Source organism: Nomascus leucogenys, chromosome 10 (assembly GCF_006542625.1).
Source record: "Nomascus leucogenys isolate Asia chromosome 10, Asia_NLE_v1, whole genome shotgun sequence".
Taxonomy (NCBI): domain Eukaryota; kingdom Metazoa; phylum Chordata; class Mammalia; order Primates; family Hylobatidae; genus Nomascus; species Nomascus leucogenys.
In genome coordinates, this window is record NC_044390.1 from 86,291,426 (window position 1) to 86,314,196 (window position 22,771).

The following is a 22,771-nucleotide window of genomic DNA, read 5'->3' on the forward strand; positions in this document are numbered from 1 at the left end:
CTCAGGGTAGGAATCACACAGGCCTTGATTCAAATCCTAGCCTGGACACATTCTAATTGTCTAGCCATCAGCAAGTTAATTAACCTTTCTGAGCCTCAAGACAGTAAAAGTCATACCATTCTCAAAGTGTTTGTATCCTAATATATAAAAAACTTGGCACATAACAAGTGCATAAATGCTAGTTGTGTCACTGCTAAAATAATGACAATAATATTAGTAGTAAGATAATGTTTTCCCCGTGAGGTTCCACTAGGTTGGCATGGTCCAATTCCCAAGCAGTTTTTCATCTAAAACCATCTTCCTTTGCCACGGGATAGTGTTTTTAAAAAAATCCCTGGAGCCTGCCCCAATTATAAAAGAAGATAACTTGACTTCATTTAACTGCAACCTCAGCATTTGAATTTAATTGAACAGGAAATAATTATTCTTGAAGAGCGGAGGTTTTTGAGGTTCTGCGAGGCAATATAAGATACGTATCTCGTTACATTAGACCTTGGCAAATATACTTTTAATAATCAGCTGCTACTTAACATACCTTCCGCATCCTATTAAATTTCCAGCAGGAACCACGGACACGATATATTTGGGAGGGAGGGGGCTGAACGGCTGATGAATTATTTAAAAAGTGATTTATTTACCAAGGCAAGCCATTAGCAAATTCAATAATAAATCTATTAAGGAGTAGTTAACCTCTATAACTCTGTTTTTAATAATCAGTCGGTGTTTGGGTAACGTACAACGTCTGTCTCATTAACTCGGCATTAAGTCCTTATTTAGGTACTTAGTCTAAAGTGTGACCCAATCAGCCATGAGGTGGTAATGAGGCACTGGCTATGGGTCCTTGATCATCCAAGAACCTGGGTCCTTCCCTGGCTGCACCAGCTCTGGTTGGGGAGTTGGGGAACCATGAGTTCTCTAATGCTCCTCTCTTTGCTCCTCACAGTGCCTCTCATGACAAAGACTTGACACCACCACCTTCCTCCAGGGGAAAGAAGAAAAAGAAGAAATCCACTCGGAAGAAGAGAAGGAGGTAAGAGCACCAAGAGGGAGATAAAACCTGTAAGATGCAGGCAGGGGCAAAGTATGGGTTTCAAAGTCAGACAGTGACTCCCTCTTGGGTTCAAGTCCCCTCTCTGATGCTTAACTAGCTGTGTGACCTTGGGCAAGTCACTTTACCTCTCTGTTCCTGTTTTTATTATACTTCTCCAAAATGGTGATAATATCTACCTTTTGAGATTTCATGAAAATTACATGAAAAATTCATGTGGAAGCAGCTGTCACAGTATTTGGCACGTAGTAAATGACTAATTAACAGGAAGCATAGTCTTTTTTTTTTTTGAGATGGAGTCTCGCTGTGCCGCCCAGGCTGGAATGCACTGGCGTGATCTCGGCTCACTGCAAGCTCTGCCTCCCAGGTTCACGCCATTCTCCTGCCTCAGCCTCCCGAGTAGCTGTGACTACAGGCACCCGCCACCATGCCTGGCTAATTTTTTGTATTTTTAGTAGAGATGGGGTTTCACCATGTTAGCCAGGGTGGTCTTGATCTCCTGACCTCGTGATCCGCCCGCCTCGGCCTCCCAAAGTGCTGGGATTACAGGCATGAGCCACCGCGCCTGGCCGGAAGCATAGTTTTTAGCATGAATATTGAATTATTTTTTGAGAGCTTACTGGATGCAGAGGACTATGCTATGCACTGTAATCTTCATTATCTCTTTTATCCCTGACCATTGTCTACCAGGAAAGCATTATTATCCCCATTTTAGAGATGAGAAAATAAAGGCTCACAGAGGGGGTGACAGGATCTACAGGGGCTTGATCCTAGGTCCTCAGTTGGTTCCACTACACCCACCTACCTAGTTAAATGTCTAGGATAATAGGTGGGTTTTGGGGGTGGGGGGAGTTGTTTGTTTGCCAGCTATTGACTGTTTGGTATCCTATGCATTTTTTCTATGTCCAATTCCTTTAAAAATTTTTTACATTTAAAATGATTTCCAGATTTGCTTGTAGGCTGCCACTAACTAGACTAAAAGCATCTCTAGTGTGCCAACCCCAGAGGGGCAGGCTTAACCCTTAGGGCTGCCAACTGAGAATCACAGCAAACCTCTGAGGCAGTATTTATAGAAACCTGTAGGGGGCAGCAGAGAGAAGCATCTGATGACTTGGGCTTCAACTCCAGGTTTTCTGGAACCTTGTTTCACAGACACCTCTTAGCCTCATTCTAAAAGGACAGGCTCAAAGAGGACCCAGGGGGAAATATGGATGAAGACTCTGCGTCCTAGCCATTGTAGGATAGGAGATGAAATTGGGGCAAGTGCTGTGGGTTTCCTAATTTGAGGTGTGGGCCAGAGAATACACTAAAAAAGGAAACCTCAGATATTAAGATTCACTAATTGACTCGTTCATCCAATGAATGTTCACTGAGCATGTGTCTGGGGACAAACGTTATGATTCCTTGAAGGCTGAATTGTTTCTCAGCCATTCCCTTCTGCAGACATGTTTTGTTTGACCTGCAAAGTGATTTGATTTTTTTTTTTTTAATTGGTGGTCAACATTTCCAAATCAGGAGATTTCATATGAAAATATGGAGTTTTGGAGGCTCCTTCAGAAAAGGCAGATGCTGTAGAAGCCCAGACCTGCATTCCTACACAGGATCTTTGGCTAATCTGAGAAGAAGACCCCCCCTTCCAGCCAGAACCTCTCTGGTTCCCCACAGTCCCCACTACTCCCTACTGTCTTCCACCCAGCCTGCTTCATCCATTCGTGTTACCTGAGAGGGCCCTGTTGGCATAGAATTTGTAACCTCTCATCTGTTTCAACCCTGGTCTTTTGTCAGCGGGGAAATAAGAGACTTAGAGAGATGAGCCTTGACATGCCCAAGGTGGCTCTGTGAGTTGGTAGTAGAGCCAAGATTGGAACTTAGGTCACCTGAGCCTCAGTCTTGAGTCATCACCATGGACTTAGAGTAGCTCTGTTTCTCAGGTAACACTTTGATGGCACTATCCATGCAGCCGCAGCCTGGCAAGATATCCTTCAGGGGCTCAGTCTTCCCAGGGAGAAAAAGGATGGGGCAAAGGAGAAACCCTGAGACTTTGAGAGGAGGGTTACAGCTTGAAGGGAGAACAGCAGGCAGAAGGAAGCCTTTCCAGCTTGCCCGGGCAGGCAGCTATGAGGTGCTATGGTGACTGAGAGCAAAAACCACTGGGATCCCAGCTCATCTATTTCCTAGCTGTGTGTCTTTGGACCAGTCACTTCACCTCTCTGAACTTCATTTTCTTTGTCTGAAAAGGGAGGGTAGCAATTGTACCTACCTAAGAAGTGTGTGGAAGGATTGAATAAGATAATGTTTACAAAACACAAGGTAATGGTTTGCATTAACTTGTTAAAAATTCAAATCAAATAAAAAGGAAAATTAAATTTGTGAGCAATTAAAAATTGCTTACAAATGCAAGCTAATATCAGCGTGGATATTATCCTTGATGTGTGTTCCTGAAAGAGCTAAAACCCTACATAGGGACTGGGGAAGGTTCTTTTTGAAACCAGCCTCGGCCTTTAAGAGCCTCCTTCTGAAGTGTGTCTCCTCGGCCCTGGCAGGTCCTCATCCTATAGCCCATCGCCTGTCAAGAAAAAGAAGAAGAAAAGTTCCAAGAAACATAAGCGACGCAGGTATTGTCCTTTTTCTCTGCAAACAAGACCTCCCCAGGTGGAGTGGGGAGGACAGTTGATGGCACCAAAAGGTCATCTGGAAGCATATCATGTCATTTATGTAAAATAATTATGTCTTTTTATGTATTTGTGTCTTGTATAAGCTGAGACTGTGGCTGCGAAGACTAGAGGTCCACACATGCTAACTGAGGCCAGAGGAGGACTTGATTATAAAGAAGCAGCAGTGACTCAGGGATCAGCCAGGCCTGAGCAAAGGGCTAGAACAAGGAGTGGAAAGCTGATAGGACCCACTTGGGACCTGAAGTGCCCGCTGTCTCCTGGTCCCCATGAGGGACATGGCTGCACCCTGTCCCATCTCTCCATGTTGCAGGCCAAGTTACAAGGAGACACTGAATCTCGCTGTCTTGTTCTTTATTCCAAATTCCCAAGGAAAGGCCCCTCTTGTCAGTCCATCGCATGCTAGAGAATGGGATCAGGTTGAAAAACATGGCTGTGCTGAGATTGCCCATGCTGGTGTGTGGGGATGCAGGGATGGTAGTTACAGCACATTATGAACTGGGCCCATGTTCCTGGTGTTCACTGTGCGTGTGCACACACACACACACACACACACACACACACACACGTGTATGTTTACAGGGGAAGGAAAAGACTAAAGGATACTGTAGTCCCGGCACTTTGGGAGACCGAGGCGGGCAGATCACGAGGTTGAGACCATCCTGGCCAACGTGGTGAAACCCAGTCTCTACTAAAAATACAAAAATTAGCCAGGTGTGGTGGCACGTGCCTGTAATCCCAGCTATTCGGGAGGCTGAGGCAGGAGAATCACTTGAACCGGGGAGTCAGAGTTTGCAGTGAGCCGAGATCGCTCCACTGCACTCCAGCCTGGCGACAGAGTGAGACTCTGTCTAAAAAACAAACAAACAAACAAACAAACAAAGGATATACAACAGAGGGCTCAGGTTTGTGGTTTATGGCCCAAACCAACATTTTATTATTGGAAGATTCTGCAATACAGAAATTCAGTTTTCTAGTTCCTTTGTAGAGTCAGAAGGTCTGTCTTCTCTGGGCCTATTTTCCCACGAGCAGCCATCCCCTGGAGCTGAGGAGTTGCCGTGCATTTAGACAGAGTGGGTACTTGTGCTCCAGTTGGCCTTAGGACCTGTCCAGCCTGCTCTACCCACTTACAAAGCCTGCTTGGCCCCTGGAGGCAGGAAGTTTGAAGCTCCCTATACAAGTTATTTGCTGTAGTGAGCTGCGGATAATGGGAAAAGAGTGATTTATATTTTATTTTTGCGTATCCGTATCATCCAATTTTCCTACATCAATTGTAGATTACTTGTGCAATTAACAACAGAATGAATGAGAGGTAAGAGGTTGTTTGGGGTTTCCCCTGCATCTCAAGTCCAGTTCAAAGTTGCACCAGTGTGGCTTTTCCCAATCCAGGGATATGACCACATCTCAGTGCTGGTTGCTAGAATGGCCTCAAACTCAGTTTGCTCTCACTGGTTATGTCAACCACCTGCCCAGACCTCCTGACTGATGTTTTCTGAGTTTGTGTTACTACAAGGGATGGGCAGACTAATTAGTGAAACGTTGTTAATTTGGTGTCAGAAATCTTTCCCAACATGGAGTCCTTTGTAGAGGCAATGGCCCACGCTTATGATTCTAGACGGCCACCTTATCACCTTCCTTTGCTGAGCAGCTCCTTCCAATTTGGGGGTTCGCTGGGGGAAGGAGGAACAACTTTCCCATATTTGGGCTCTGGAAGCCAGGTGGCTTCTCACTCACAGGTTCCTTCTCATGAGAAAGACACTGACAGACAGTCAGAAACAGGCTTTTCCTACCTGGTCAGCCCAGGTCTTAGAGCTTTACAGAGTAGGGGGTTCATATGAAGGAGATGATTAGGAGGGGAAACTCTGTCGCTGTTCCTTCCCAAACCCTGACCTCCTGAGCACCATCCTACTCCTGGTCCAGCCTCTCCGGGCTCTTGAAATGTTTGGTTAATGATAGCTGACACTCTTGGAGATGGGACCTAGGGGTGGCGAAAGCACTGAGATTTTTTCTTGTCTCTCCTCAGTTAGGAGGATTCTGAGTTTTTAAAAAATGTTCATTTTTCTAGCTAATGCATGCTGCGCTTAATACCTAGGTGATGGGTTGATAGGTGCAGCAAACCACCATGGCGCACATTTACACGTAACAAACCAGCACATCCTGCATATGTACCCCAGAATTTAGAATAAAAACTAAAATTTAAAAAAAATTATTTTTCACATCTATTTATTGAACACCCATTATGTATCATGAATGAGGATTCTGAGTCCCAGAAAAGAAACCAAAACCCAGTCCCTGCCCTCCAATTTCTCATATTCTAGTGGGGAAAATGGGTCATTCTAATATGGAGAAGTCTGTACCCTGATGATGATAAGCTCAGAGGCTCACCCAGAGCTTGGGGGAGTAGACGGGAGGCACCCAACCAGCCTGAGGGACTCAGAAAATGTTACAAGGAGAAGATGGCCTCCAACTGGAGCACTGAAGAATGAGAAGAAGCTACATGGGTGATGCTGTTTGACTCTGAGCAACTTAATCAACTTCTCTGATCTTCAGTGTCTTTGTAAAATGGTTGTTAATAGTACTCCACAGGGCTTGGGGAAGATTGAATGAGACTGTGTGTGACAGGTGCTAAGTACAGAAGCTGGCACACAGTAAGAGTTCCACATGTGGAAGCTGGCTGTCTCCTAATGATGGCAGCGATAATGAGGATGAGGAGGAGAGGGAATGCACAGCAAGGGAGACAGAAGATGAGTTGGAGAATGGAGGAGGGGAAAGGCAGGAAAGGCAGAAGACTCTCTCTTACATTTTCCTTATCCAGCCTCATCCAGGACAGATTTACTGACAGTTTTGGGGGAGCATTGAAGCACTGGTAGGCTTTGATCTGGAAATTCCGAATCAAACCAGTATCTCCCATACAATTTTCATAGTCCCTGAAATCTAAGAGAGGAAGAGGATTAGTTAGGTGTCCTGACCCCCTGTAGTGTGATCACAAACACACTGATAACCTTCATACCAGGAAAAAAAAAAAAAACTTTCAAACTCACCTATATTTACTTTCTCGCCTCCCTCCCTTCCTTCTCCCTCCCTCCCTTTCTTCCTTCCTCCTTTCTCTCCTTCTCTCCCTCTCCCCATCTCTCTCTCTCTCCCTCTCTGCCTTTTTTCTTTCATTCTTTTTTTCATTTTTTTTCTTTCTTTCTTTTCAGGTCATTCTCCAAGAAGAGAAGACACAGGTAAGACTCTTGTTCTCTGACTGCCTGTTCAGTTTTCTGCTTTCTCAGCCAGCTTTGGGCAGCTTCTAGGTCAGCCCTTCGTTTCCATCTGTGCTCTTAGGCATGACCCCTTCGTCTTTCTGGGCCTCAGTTTCCTCCAAAATGAAGGTCTGGGCTGTTTTTTTCTGAGCATTCCAAGCCAGCTTCCATCAGGCCAGGTGGTTGCTCTTGGACCAGCCCTATGATGTCTCAACCCCAGAATGCCTCGTTACCCCTGCCACTGGTTGGAATCTTGAACTGGGGCACATAGGGAAACATCAGTCCTGTCATGCCCCCAAAACCTTCCCAGATCTGGCCAAGGAACAGGGCCAAGTCCTCGTATACTGGACACATCGGGTGAACACAAATAGTTATTACTCATGGGGTCCTCACTCCAAACTGGATCCTGAGCTAAGTCTCTTCCATGTGTAGATGTATTTAATTCTCATTAATCCCTACCACAACGTTGCACAGTGGATATGTTTATTGTTCCCATTTTACAGATGAGGAAACTGAGACTAAGGTAGAATGTAACAGGAATGCCCACAGATAGAACCAGAAGGTATCAGAGCCGAAATTCAAACCCAAATCTGTAGACAGAGGATAAGGAGAGTGATGATGGCTTCTTAAATAACAATAACCACATCTAGAGCAATTTGCAAAATACAAAGCCCTGTCATTTATTCACTTAATAAATAGATATTTGTTGCCAATGTCATCTGTCCACTCAGCTCTACAGCTCGAGTAATGGCCCCATTTCACGGTTGAAGAAACCAGATTTTAGAGGGACGGGTAACTACCCTGATGTCACACAGCAGCTAAGAAGCAGAGGCGGATCTTGGGTCCAGTTGAATTTGGATCTGTCAGTAAGATGCTTGGCTCTCCCACTGCCTGGGGTGAGTCTCAACATGAAGATAGATCCTGTGGCTAGCTTCAAGGTATAAGATAGTTAGATGAAATAAAATTTCCCCTTCCCAGGTCCTAGGTCAGTAACAGGTTCTTGGTGACCCTCTGCAACCAGTCTAGCTTAAACTACCAAATAGTGTGTTTATCCTCCCTGATCTCTATTTGATTACACTGAGACCCCAAGTCATTCTTATCCATTGTACTCAGACCCCAGCCCTATGACTCAAAAAATAATTTAAACCCGGATACTTGAATATGAATGGGCAGACCATTTCAGAATCTACTAAGTTTCATGAGAACTCAAATATATTCCTGGATATTCCATTCACTTCTCTTATAAATTGATTGAACAGCCGTCAAGAGCATGGACTCTGGGGATCCATGGTCTTGGATCCATGGCCACATCCTAGCTCACCTGTGCAATCCTAACCAAGTTTCTTTGCCCATCTGAGGTTCAGCTTAGAATGAGCACTTGTTAAATTGTGCCTCCACCCACAGGTTGTGGAGAGAATAAAATGAAGTTGTTGACAGAAAGTATTCAACAGAATGCATAGCCTGTAATTAAAGCCTCAAAAAATGGCAGACATTGTTATTACTACCTTTACTGCTGCCATTATTATTAACTTAGCAAAGCTGAACTTGGCATCCTCCACACTCCATTCTCAACATATGGGTGTGCGTTGGTATCCCTAGCCGAACTTGCTACATGAAAATGTTGGCAGTGAATTTTCCAGTCTGAGGCAATGATCGGTGTCCATTCCAAAACAGCCTGGATCTCACACTGTGTGTTAAGCATTTTAACTACTTGTTTATCTTTAACTAGAATTTTGCGTCTTTCAATTAATTGACCATTTCTCGTTTAGCTCCTCTAGCCCAAAAAGCAAAAGAAGAGATGAGAAGAGGCACAAGAAACAGTAAGTAGATACTACCTGGAATGTACTCATCAGTTTGAGGAGTTGGGGCATCTGGCTTCTTAAAAGCCACAGTCTTAGAGTTGCCAAATAAACAGGGAAAGGGAGGAGAAGGTGAGCGGGTGAGAGGAAGGAAGGAAGGAAGGAAGGAAGGAAGGAAGGAAGGAAGGAAGGAAGGAGGAGGCAGGCAGGCAGGCAGGCAGGCAGGCAGGCAGGCAGGCAGGCAGACAGGAAGGCAGGAAGGCAGGAAGGCAGGCAGACAGGAAGGCAGGAAGGCAGGAAGGCAGGAAGGCAGGAAGGCAGGAAGGAAGGAAGGAAGGAAGGGGAGAGGAGGGGACAGAAAGGCATAACTGCGTGTGTTGTAGGTTTAAGTATGTATGAGTGCACCGGGTTGTGTGCATGTGATGTGTATGTGTATGCACGCTTGTTTATGTTGCATGAAAGTGTGCATATGTGTGCCTGGCGTGTCCTTTGTGAGTATACCTTGTGCGTACATTGTGTGTATATTTATACGTAGTATGTATATATCTAGTGTGCACCGTGTAGATGTCTGTCCATTTTTACATTTTTGTACACTGTGTGTACAAACGTATACAATATGGGAACATTGTGTGGTCTATATTTGTGCCTACACCAATGCATTTGTGTGTCTGTGCTTATGTGAGCATGAACGTGAATGGTATACATAGGGCACACTAAATTCTATGCACTCTGTGTGTGCACTGTGTAAGTACCTGTGTATATTTGTGCACAGGGGTTGTATGGTGGTTCTTACCTGTGCATGGGTGGTCATGGGGGTGTGATCACATGGGTGCACGTGTGTGAGCATGTGTATGAATTCATGTTCTGACTGTTGGATTTACAGTGTGGAGATGTCTGTGAAGCTCCTAGCTCCAGTCTTGGGGCCCCAGCTGTTTCACAGTTTATAGCTGGCAGTAGAAATTCAAATCAGCCACTGCTGCCTGTGGAGTTCAGTTCCCAGCCAAATTAAAAGTAAATTTGGTTACAACCTACCTACTTCATATCCTGCAAATGTTAGTGCCTGTGTTTTCCAATCAACTAATATTTTATCTCCTGCCAAGAAGCTTCTAAAGAGAGGATCAAAGACAATAAGATGAAAGGTAGTTGACTGCCAGGGAGGAAAAAGAGGAGGCAGGGATGCAGAGGGAGGGTGCCCAGCTTTGCTGCCCCAAACAGCCTTTTCACCCAAGGTCAGGACGAAGGAGGGCATTTCAGCCACCACCACAGAGGCCTGGGGAATGCTCCAGAAGAAAACAGTAGAGCCTTGAGTTAGCTGAGGGAAGAACCTCCTTATCATCGAATTTGTTCAGCTCAAGTCAAGAGACAATTATTAGCCACATGTATTGAATGTGCTTTCGCACCAAGCACAGATAGAGTACACGTTCTCAGCAATCTCGGGGTCACTTGACCAGTGGGGCCCCAGGGTAGGCAGCCACAGAGTCAGGGGGTAGGCCCAGACCTCAACAGTGCTAGGAAGGACCATCACTGAGATAAGGACTGCCTGCGTAAGGGCAGCAAGGTGGCCACCCTCCCCGGTAGCAAGAGCTGGATGAGCCCCAGAAGTTACTAGCAGGGCATCAGAAAGCTTGTGCAAGCCAAAAGACAAGAGGCAAAAGAGAAAAAAGCAAGAAGAATAAGGCTAGGAATCTTGAGGATTCAAGAGAAACGATGGCTTCTTACCAAGTCCACGGTCAGGGCTGCTTCCAGGCAAGTGGCTGCTGGAGTGAGTTAGCCTCCTTTCATTCAACATCCCTTAATAAGGCCCTAATACGTGACTGGTCTTGTGCTGGGCCCACGGACAGAGATGAACCAGACACTGTCCTGGCCTTGAAGAGCTCACAGGAGCCAGACGTAGGGCTGGTCACAGCACAGCAGACGAAACCCTGGGCATTGTGGGAACACAGTCACTGGGAAAACGGCTTGGTGGTCTCCCGCTGGAGGCAGCGTCTAAGCTGCAGGTGAGGATGGGAAGTAACCATTCTAGGCTGCAAGTTAAGCAGGTGGTTTAAACTCTCTGTGCTTCAGTTTCTTCATCTGTAAGATGGGAATAATAAGAGAACCTGCTTCATAGGTTGTTATGAAGAAGAGATGAATCCCTTTAAGAAAAATGCATAGAATACAGTGCCTGGCATGAAGTATGCGTTAGACGTGGGTTACCTGTCATCATCACCATTGTTATCATCATCATCCCTAAGACACCATGAACTGGGAAATGTGTGAGCCAGCATACATACAGTTCAGAGCTGCTTTAGCCCACCAGGCCAGGGCAGAAGAAGACAAGCAACTAGAAGGCCAGAGAACTAGGCAAGGGCTAGCTCCTGAAGCTGCCTGAGGTTCAGGATCAGAGTTTGGACTTGATATGACAGCAATGGGAAAGTTTTAAGCAGGGAAGGGATATGGTCTGATGATTACATTAGAAGAATCCCTGAGTCCTTTGTTGAGATAACCAAGTTACCTCCCAACAGAATCATCTCTAACTCCCACTGACTTTCTCGTTTGGCCCAAACCATTGGCATCGTTTATATATCCTCAATTACCACTGCCGCTGCCACTACTATTTCTGAATTATTACTACTTAGAAGTTGCTGAAGTAACCTGTAGTAACACCATTGTTAGTGGTAGTGGTAGTAATTGGTGTTGTTCTAATTTTTGTTTTTAATGAGGTTTGTAGCCCATCCTGAAAGGCTTTTGACTCCATGCTAAGAACCTGGACTTAATTTTCCAGGTCTGAGGTTGTAAATTGGCAGCCCGCAGGCCTAATTTACTCCGCAAATGTGTTTCATTTGCCCAAAAAGGTGCCTTTTAAAAAAATGAGCTTCCATTTAAAATAAGAATATTTTACCTAAAAATCTGTATTTCCACACTCACTTGAAAAATTAGAGGATCACCACACAAATATTCTGCAGGCAAAGCAGCTCCTTCTGTTTTAACTCGGGCCTCCGGTGGATATTGTGTTAGTGCTTGGCTGATTCACATATTTACGCTCCCTGAATGGCCCCTGAAGCTCTGTGACATTGAGGCGCCTGCCTTGAGTGATGCAGAGGAGACATGGGGAAGTGACTTTGCCTAGGGTGTCATCTGGGGAGCGGGGAGGGCCCTGAGTCATCCACACTCCCTCCAGAGGACCCCTTTCTGCTCACCCGTGTTCAGTACCATTGGTTATGGAACCCTCCACCCAATACCCAGGCAGGAAGCTGAACTAACGCATGGAGTTGAGGGAGATGGAGAACTTTAGGAGGGATGGTGACGAGTGCAAAGCAAAAACGGGTGTCACAAGATCAAATCTCTCTCTCTCCCTTTTTTACTCTCTCTCTCCTCTCCTCTGACTCGTTCCTTCTCATCCCCCCAAGATCTCGAAGCCGGCCCCGAAAGTCTCACCGCCACCGCCATCACCGCTGCCCCTCGCGGTCCCAGAGCTCGGAGTCCCGCCCCTCAAGCTGTGAGAGCAGGTAACCCCTCGCCCCAGGATCCTCTTCTGTCAGCCACAGCCGAGCCCAGGCTAAGACACTGTTAACACTAGCTTCGCCTCCACACTTCCAGCACAGGGTTTGGCCCCCTTCCTCACACTCGGCAGCTGGCACCACTTCCCTACAGAGAAAGGGCTGGAGAGGCCGGGTGTGCTGGCTCACGCCAGTAATCCTAGCACTTTGGGAGCCCGAGATGGGCAAATTACAAGATCAGTAGTTCAAGAACAGCCTGGCCAATATGGTGAAACCCTGTCTCTACTAAAAATACAAAAAATTAGCTGGGCGTGGTGGTGGACGCCTTTAATTCCAGCTACTCTGGAGGCTGAGGCAGGAGAATCGCTTAAACCCGGGAGATGGTGGTTGCAGTGAGCCGAGATCACTCCATTGCACTCCAGCCTGGGCAACAGAGCAAGACTCCATCTCAAAACAAAAACAAAAACAAGAGAAAGGGCTGGAGACCAAAAGGTCTTGCTGCCATCACTTTTAGGAATAACAACACCACACTAGCTGCTTTTTCTTTTTTTTGTTTGTTTTTTTTTTGAGACAGAGTCTCACCCTATAGCCCAGTCTGGAGTGCAGTGGGGCGATCTTGGCTCACTGCAACCTCCACCTCCTGGGTTCAAGCGATTCTCCTGCCTCAGCCTCCGGAGTAGCTGGGACTACAGGCGCCCGCCACCACACCTGGCTAATTTCTGTATTTGTAGTAGAGAAAAGGTTTCACCATGTTGGCCAGGCTAGTCTCAAACTCCTGACCTCAAGTGATCTAACCATCTCGGCCTCCCAAAGTGTTAGAATGACAGGCGTGAGCCACCGCGCCCAGCCCTAGCTGCTCTTTGTACATCCACTTGCAGGATCCTCTCTACAACCATAAGAAGTGGGCATTATTGTTATCCCCATTTTAAATATGAGAAAACTGAGGCATGGCGGGGTTAAGGAATTTGCTAGTCTCTTAGCAACTAAGTGACAGTTAGGATTGAAATCAGGGAACGTGGCTCTAGACTTCACACTCTCACTAAGGGACCACTCTAAACACAGAGAAGCTAAGCAAACTATGTAAAACCAAACAGTGCAAAGTAGAAAGTTCACTCTAATGCCTTTTCAAGTCAGTTTTCTCCTAACCTGGACTCTCTCTATGCTAATACATTGGTTGTCCCAACCTGAGAAGGCATCTTGTTGATGAGAAGAAGGAGGAAGGGAAGGAGAAGAGCAAGAATAAGAACTGGGGCTTTGTTGGTGTTTGGAATTGTCGATGTTCAATGGGGACACTGAGACCTCCAGCTTCCAGATGTGAGGGGCTGCTTTTTTCTTTCTCAAATGCATCTCACACTTGACTCTCTGTTCACATCACCAGGGTAGATTTTAAAATTTCATTGCCCTGGCCCCACTTTTCCCAAATAAAGCAGAATGTCTATAGGAAAAGGGAGGAGGGGCTGGGTGCAATGGCTCACGCCTGTAATCCCAGCACTTTGGGGGGCCGAGGTGGGCAGATCACCTGAGGTCAGGAGTTAGTGATCACCCTGGCCAACATAGTGAAACCTCGTCTCTATTAAAAATACAAAAATTAGCCAGGTATGGTGGTGGGCGCCTGTAATCCCAGCTACTCGGGAGGCTGAGGCAGGAGAATCACTTGAACCCAGGAGACGGAGGTTGCAGTGAGCCGAGATTGCACCATTGCACCCAGCCTGGGTGACAAAAGTGAAAGTCTGTCTCAAAAAAAAAAAGAAAAAGAAAAGGAAAGGAAGAAAGAAAAAGGGAGAAGAAGAAGGTAGAAGGGAGAGAAGGAGAAAGAGGAGGCAGGAGAGGAATATTTACCCAAATCCTGCTCTGTGTCAGACACTGTGCTAAGATTTTCAGTACATTTTCTCTCTCATTATTCCGATAACACCACGTGCTATGCTGGTGCTTCTCTACTTCTGCTGCCCTTTTTCAATCACTTGGGAAGTTTTAAAAGATGCCAGTGCCTGGATCCCGCCCTCTAAACGTTCTGATTTAATCCAGATGAGATGAGATCAGAACAGTGAGATTTTTAAATCTCCCCAGGTGATGTGTGGGAAGCATTTGAGGAAGAGGCCCCTGGTACCTACTATCACAATTAGGCCTTGGTGTTTCTGCTGAACATCAATAATTTCCAAGAATATCACCATCCAACAAGGCCACTCTGCAGCCCTGATTGCTCAAGACAAAACTAAGCTCCCTCTGTAATCAAGTCTGAGCCCAGATGAGAACGCTGCAAAACACAAAAGTGACCAAGCATCTCTCTACCCTGCCTAATATGAGTGACAGCTGCTTCCTCGGCAGTCAGCCTTAGCCTCGGTCTAGACCTCCCTCTTTCTAGATAAGATTGATGAAGACACCCAGTCAGAATTACCCGCACTTCCTGGCAGCATCCAATTCAGAACAAAGCTCCAGATCTGTAAATGCTCCCCAAACCACCTATCACCAGCCCAAAGCCTATAATAGGTTCTTTCTAACACCCTCTTACAGAGACGCCTGAAACTTCCCTATGGTATCAAGGAGTGACAACAATGTTTGTTCAACCCCAGGTGGACTCCTGGTGGCCTTTTTCTGGAGGACGTTGGCCAAATGAGCTAAACCACACCTCTGATCAGAGACAACTGCCTTTTGGTGGGCAAAGGGATCTGAGCGAGGTCACATAGCTAGGAAATGTCTGGCAGAGCTGGAATAGGCAACAGGTTGGTGTGACTCAGCCTGAGCCCTTCACCTACACCCCAGGTTGAATTATCTCTCGGCAGCTAAGCCCTACTGGCCTGGGCCAGAGAATCATACAAGGCTCTAGCAACTTACCTGTTAAATAAATGGCTAACATCACAAACACTACCCCAGGCCTCCTCTGCTGTCCCATCTCCTCCTGATGGTGTTGGCATCTGAGCTCCCAGTGCCTACTGAGCTGAGGAGCTTCCTAGCAGAAATGGAAGCAAACTGAGAGCTGGCACACAGGTTGCACATTCAGTAGAAATGTGATTTCCAAGCCACAGAGCAGTCAGGGGCCCTCCAGGGCACGAATCCCAGGCGCTAGTTCCTAGAGGGGCAAAAAACTGCCCTGGCACTTGCTCTGCCACTTTCAGGCTGTTTGACCTCAGGCAGATCCCTAATATCTCTGAGCTTCAGCTCCCTCATCTGTAAAATAGGAAAGTAATATCTTGCCCTGTCTATGTCTTCAAGTTGTAGGGAAAACTGTGAAAGTGCTTCAAGAGAGGTTTATACATACCTGCAAATCCATAATGTGCTATTTTTATTACTTCCGTGGCTCAGAGAACTAATGAGATAAGCAGAGTCTGAGTATGCCCTTTCTAAGAAGTCAGACATGCCTTTGGTTTTTACTGCAGACCAAGCAGCCAGATCTAGACGTGACAAACTTGCAGAAGGCATCTCTGTCATTTCTGTCAGCCATTTTTTTCACTAAAGTTTTGGGTGACAGTCAACAGGATGTCTTTATTTCACAGATGGCGAAGTCACATACACAAAGACACACAGTTATACACAGTTACATTTATAGACAAACACATGGAAACACAGATGGACACACCCAGACATACACATAGTCACATGACAGACAATCAGAGAGGCACACAAGTGACGTTAAACTGAATAACTGAATCTGGATGGGGACCTTTTCTGTTTTTAAAGCTGCATCCTCAGACCCCAAAGCAGTTCTAGGTACATGAAGTAGTATTTGTCAAATGAACAAGTAAGAGAATGAATAAATAAAGGAATGAATAGACGGACGGATAGGTGGATGAATGGATGAATAGATTGTTGGTTAGGTAGATGGATGGATGAATGGCTGAATGGTTAGATGGATGAATGGATGAATGGTTAGATGGACAAATGGATGGATGGATGGATGGATGGATGGATGGTTAGATGGTTAGTTGGATGGATGAACAAATGGAAGGAAGGACAGATGGATGGATGGATGGATGGATGGATGGATGGATGGATGGATGGTTGGCTGAGTGGTTGGTTGGTTAGTTGGATGGATAAATGGATGGATGGATGGATGGATGGATGGATGGATGGATAGATGGATGGATAGATGGATGGTTGGATGATTGGATGGATGGATGAATAGATGATAGTTAGATGGATGGATGGATGGATGGATGAGTGGATGAATGGATGGATGGATGAATGGATGGATGGATGGATAGATGAATGGATGGATGGGTGGATGATGGATAGATGGTTGCTTAGATGGATGGATGGATGGATGGATGGATGGATGGATAGATGAATGAATGGATGGTTGGGTGGATGGTTAGATGGATGGATAGATGGTTGCTTAGACAGATGGATGGATGGACAGATGGATGGTTAGATGGATAGATAGATGGTTTCTTAGACAAATGAAAGGATGGATGGATGGTTAGATGGAGGGATGGATGGATACATGATTGGTTGGATTGATGGATGGATGATTGAGAGATGATTAGTTAGATGGATGAATAGATGGTTGCTTAGGCAAAGGGATGGCTAAATGGTTGGTTGGATGGATGGATGGATGGATGGTTGGATGGATGGATGGATGGATGGATGGATGGATGGATGGTTAAATGGATGAATGGATGGTTAAATGGATGAATGAATGAATAAATGGATATACACACAGTCCAGCTTTCATACACACATGCAGACATACCTAGGAACAAAATCACATATGAACATATACAAACACCCCCAAACACACTTTATCATCCTCAGATCCTGTTGGTCCTGCATCCATCTCCCTACCATGCTCCCCTTCAAAAGACCCTCAGGTCTCTCTCCCCCATCCCCAGGCACCGCGGCCGGTCCCCTGAGGAAGGGCAGAAGTCCCGCCGAAGGCACTCCCGCCGCTGCTCCAAGACCCTCTGCAAGGACAGCCCTGAGGCCCAGTCCAGTCGCCCACCCAGTCAACCCCTCCAGATGCTTGGCTACCTGTCAGCCAGGGGTGTAGTAAGTATTCTTCACAGCCTCCTCTGCCAGCCTTGGCCACGACACTTGGGGGATGTGGAGGCACAAGTTCAGGGCAGTGTATGATACACTTTAATTCAATTTCTGACAAAACATCCCACTGGCTCCAGACCTCATTAATGATGAACCAAATGATCATTCACCAGACTTTGGCAACACTGGCTTGGGGATTTTGGGGGGCAGGGGGAGAAAAACTAAATACCCAGTTTTTTATCAGGGGAATGTTGACAAATAAATACTTGTCTCCAGAGTGATATCTGCAGGAAGACGTGTTTAAGATACCATAGGAGGATTTTTTGTTTGTTTGTTTGTTTTTGGGAGAGAAAGGAAAAGAAGGGCTCTTTGACATAACAGAGGCACTCCAGCTTTTACATGAAGTCTGCATCTTTTATGCCAGCTGGCTGGCAGCATTGGTTGGCAGCTGGGATTTCATTTCACCTATAAACATGACCTTGAATTTATATGAGAATTTTCTTCCAAGGAGGTCATAGCTCTTGACCTGCATCCTCTCATGTAGCCACACAAGGTCTTGGGAGTTGAGGGCACAGCTGTTCTCACTAGTCCCTTCTACAGATGGGAAAGAAGAATCAAGGCTCAGAGAGGTTAAGGGCTGGAGTAATGCCCCAGAGCAAGGCAAGAGTTAATCCAATTTAGCAACCCAGCATTGAATAGAATTAAGCAATGCTGCCCCAAGTCAACAAGGGCAAGCTGGAATTTGACTTCAGATAGTTTGACACCATGAGCAAGAAACTTAGAAATGGATCTGAATTCAGTCCCAGCTTGGCCACTTCCTAGCTGTGTGGCTTTGGGCAAATTACTTAATCTCCACTTTCTCATTGGTAAACTTGAAGTAAATACCACTTCCGTATGGAATTGTTGGGAATATCCAATAAGATAAAGTATGTGAAGGCCTTTTGTAGACTCTAAAGAGACAGACAGATGAACAGGAAGAGAGTCAACATTGATAGGGTCTACAATTGCAGCAGACAGCTGTGAAAGGGATTGTCTTCTCTAGCTACATGTGAACTTGAAAATTTCAGGTAGATGGTCCCTAAGGAAGGATGAGGTGGAAGCAAGGAAAAGTTCAAGGGTGCTTGTGGGGATGTCAAGAAAGGGAAAGCAATGACAACAGTTGGGCCTGGTTGACACAATAATTATCTGCAGTGCATTCCAGGAATCTTCTTTACCAGTCAAGGCACCCAGCATAACCAAGGTCTAATTTTACCCAAATCCTCTGCCTACCTGGAACCATCTGCAACTGTCCCCAGACTCCTTCTTGGTAGAGATGTCTGTGGTTACTGAGTCCTTGCAGATGGCAAATGCCCACCTGCGTACTCTCTCTCTCACAAATATCCTAAAAAGGGGTCTTCCCAGCAAGATAGAAAGTCTAGAGGCCTAGGTTTGAGTCTTGTTTTGGCTGGACTTGTCATTTTACCCCTCTCAGCCTCAGCTTTCTCACCTGAGAAATGGGCATGATTATCCCACTTGTCTCCCAGGAGGATTGTGGCAAAGGTAAAGATAAATTTGAAATATGAGCATCAAGAGGTAGAGGAATGTTTTTAAGTTCATAAAGGATGCCTAATTGCTCTGGTCATGGTATTTGTGGTGGTCCATCTGGAGGTCCCAATTGATCCTAGCTAAAAAGTGCCATTAGAAGCAACTGGCTTATACTTTCTTACATGTCTGGGATGGTTTTCCAACAAGACATGTCTGTCAAGATGTTACAAAAAGCTGGGTCTGTCCTCCCACACAAGCTGGGGAGGTTACCAGATTGACTATTGGTAGTTTGCTTTCCTAAAACACATGGTTTCTTAATGGCTTTGAGGTACAGTGCCTCACTGTTCTTCATGAGCTTGGCCCTATCAGAAGAGCTAAAAGCCAGGGTTCACCTGTACCTATAAGAGAGGCCTTAAGAGCTCAGCTAGCCTAATGCTCTGATTACTAAGAAAGGAAACTGAGATACACAGAAGGGAATTGATTTACGTGGGCCATGGCAAGACAGAGTTGTTTAAAAACATGGAATTATTAATTTGTGGTCACATCACGTCCCTGAGATAGTAGTAATTACTTAAATGTTTCTGAGCTGTAGTTTCCTCATCTGTAAAAAAAAATAATAATAACAATATAGATAATAACAGTCTCTTCTTCAAAAGGCAGCTGTTGAGCCCAGTACTTGATACAGGTGCAAAACTTGACAAATAATATGATGACAACATTACAGATCCTGGCTCTGCACTTACCAGCTTTGACTCCTTGAGCAAGTTTCTGTGTCTCAGTTTCCTCAAAAACTGCAAAACAAGGATAGCAATAAGACCTACCTCATAAGATTGTTATGAGAATTCAATGACAAAATGTAAGTAAAAGTTTTAGAGTATAACAGGCAAGAAGTAAATGCTGCATAATGCTTACTGCTTGTGATAGTAACAGCAGTAGAAATAATAGTGGTGATAGTAGTGGTGGTAATAGCAGTGGTGATAGTAGTAGCCACAATAGTAGTAGCAGTGGTAATAGCAGTGGTAGTAATAATAGTAGTATTGTTCCAGGTATAGGCTAGGCTGGGACTAGAGCCAAGGCCCCTGCTTCCCAGACCAATTTCTTTCCATCCTAAATGGTAGCTGCAGCCCACATGACTACTCTGCCCCACTTAAGGTTGCCTGGCTCCTGGAAGAATCACATGGCCCCAGATCTGGTTTTTTGAGTGCTCCTCATGCATGGCCCTTTCTCATCTTCTCTATTACAAAAGCAGAGATGGAAGAAGTTTCCAGATTGGATCAAAGGTTTTCCAAGAGTCCTGGCCCCAAGTTTTTCTCTCTGTTAAAGCTAACAGCAGAGTCATTTTCATTGAATCACCTGTCTGATCATTCATTTAAGTCTACAAACACCTATGGAGCATCTACAAAGGGTCAGGCTCTGACTTATCTCAGGATCCAATTACTAAGAAAGAAATAGCCTGTGCCTTCTAACGAAGGGAGACAGACAAGTTAAAAACAGTTAAAGGCAATGCACAACAATTGGTGTTCAGATGCTTAGTTGGGGTACAAGGTTAGCAGACAGGGGAGGGGACTGGGATTAGGGTTAGGGTTGGGCAGAGAAGGTAACAATTACCTGAAAAGCTAAGGGTGAGCCAATGAAGGGGGAAAATAAAGACTAGAGTTGAGGGTTGAGATAAAATTCCATGGCAAGATATGGGCTCTGGAGGTAAAGAGGAGCCCAAGCATGAAGGATTTTCTATGCCATATTTGATTACAGATATTTCACATGCACAGCTCTTTTAAAAACTCAAGGACAGTTGCATAATATCAAGGGACTTATTTACAAATATGAATATGCAAATTTGGGGGTTGGTTCTTAATGGAAATCTTAGTTGGTGAGCTAAAGGTAACCTGAGGCTCTCTTGCTTGGTCAGCACCCAAATCCAAATAGAGGATCCCAAGATAGTTTACCTCACACATGGTCCTTATCTTCACTCCACCATCTCTGTTCAAGGCACCGGGGAGGCAGAGAGATTGAAAAAAAAAAAACACACACACACACACACAAAAAACACTCTTCCTGAACTCCAGGGGCTCACAGTCTAGTAGTCAGAAGAATGCTGCAATATAGTGTGATCATTTTGTAATTAGGGCTGGGATTGAGTCAAGAGCACCAGTACCTTCTCCAGTTGTTAAAATATTCAAATACTTTCATGCCAGTTGGTAAATAGGCCCTGTCATTACCTCACCCAACCCCAGTCAACCTAGCCATCCCTTCTCTCCCTTGGCACTTTCTGGATCTTCTCAAAATCCTGAAACAGAAAAGTGACACTTACTTCCCTTCAGCATCAAAGCCAGCTTCCTTTGTGGTGGGGCAGTACCCACAAACAACTAGTTACTGAAATATTGTGAATGTCACTCCTGGCAGTGATGAAAGCAACTACAATGTGTTATGGAAGCACAGAGTAAGGGCCAGACAATGTTGTCTTGATGTCTGAGAAGGCTTTACCAATATTTGAGCTGGGCTTTGAAGGATGCATAGGAGTTCATTGGGTTGCAATGGTTGATGGACAGAAGGAGGGGAAAACACCACTATGTGTCAGGCACTGTCACATACTTTACATAATTTTTGCCTCATTTGGTACCTAAAACAGTTATTTGAAGTAGATGCAATTATTATCACCATTTCGAAGATGGGAAAATAGGCCCTGTGAGGTGTTGGTATCTAGGATTGTAACCAAATTGGGAGAAAGGGGAGCTGTTATGAGTTGTGGTTTGTGCCTTGAAAGCTTGCCCTGATAGCTGGCATGGAGGGTGGGCTGGATGATGGGAAGGTGGATTGGATGATGGAGAGGCTCATGGCTCCAAGGATTAGCCAAGCCCTTTCCCTATGATATGGGGCTCTCTATCAAGTCTATCATAACCAGAGAGGAAATCTAGAAGGAGGCTGATCAAGACTGGAGCTGGGCCAAAGATAATGGCAGGTTTCTTGTTTCCTTTTCTTGCCTCCGGCCTGGGCCAATAGTTGCTAATCCCTGACAACAAAAACCTGTACAAATGTCGAAACCAAAAACAATAATAATAAAAGCAGAACTCGTAGTCTATAAAAGAGGATCTCGTGAAATTTGTAAACTGGAAGAGGCAATATGATTAAGACATGAGCTTTGGAGTAGATCTGGGCACCCTGGAGTTCTTGATCACTCCCTGTGAGACCCTGGGTGACAGTAATAACTAATGCCTGTTGAGCACCTGCCATGCACCAGGTGTTTACTGAGCACCTACTATGCACCAGGTGCTAGGCCAATTCTTTACCTGTATCATCATCATTGCATTTATTTTTATAATAGCTTTTCAATGGAGCTTCCATGAATATCTCCACTTTATGATAAGGAAACCCCAGCCAAGAAAAAATAAGTAAAAGGCAGCTATTCAACAGAGAAGCTAGGGTTTAAATCCAGGGAGTCTGACCTCAGAGTCCACATGTTTAATTACATGACCTCCTCTGTGCCATTTCACGTCTTTGGGCCTCATATCCTTATCTGTGCCTCGGGCTAATAATAATCATACCTACTTCTAGGATTGTTATGAGGATGGAGTAAGATAAGGTATCCATTCATTTCAAAAATAAGCATTAAGCATCTACTCTTCTGCCCTCATGTAGCTTATGCTCTGTGTGAAAAAATTTATCCCAATGCTTGGGACATAACCCTCAATGTATCCTAGTTGCCATAGTATTTTTTGTCATCATAGCAGCTTTACTAAACTTATCCCAAGTAAACCCAGAGATGATGTTCTCAGAGTATCTCTAGCCTCAAAAAGCTGAAGCCATCCAAGATCGCAGGTGAACTTCACAACAACCCCAGGAGAAAGGCGAGATGGGAATATGCTTCCCACTTTGTAGATAGGGAAAATAGGGCTGAGGGAGAATCTGGATGGCTCAGGCCTTCTGACCCCTAGTCCAGGCGCTTGCACATTCTGCAAAGCCTTTGAGCTCTTGCTCAACTGGGAGACTCAACATCCAACATTCAATACCATCATCATAGTTGAGAGAAGAG

At 45.3% G+C, this 22,771-nt stretch overlaps 1 protein-coding gene across 1 annotated transcript in view; it reads left to right on the plus strand.

Moving 5' to 3' along the window:
• The window catches only part of SRRM4 (serine/arginine repetitive matrix 4), a 182,469-nt gene that overhangs the window by 133,318 nt on the left and 26,380 nt on the right, over positions 1-22,771 (plus strand). Inside the window, exons 3-8 of the mRNA XM_003279964.4 lie at positions 944-1,030; positions 3,592-3,663; positions 6,921-6,947; positions 8,735-8,785; positions 12,154-12,252; positions 17,070-17,226. Coding sequence (XP_003280012.1) covers positions 944-1,030; positions 3,592-3,663; positions 6,921-6,947; positions 8,735-8,785; positions 12,154-12,252; positions 17,070-17,226 — 493 coding nt within the window. The remainder of the gene's footprint in view (positions 1-943; positions 1,031-3,591; positions 3,664-6,920; positions 6,948-8,734; positions 8,786-12,153; positions 12,253-17,069; positions 17,227-22,771) is intronic.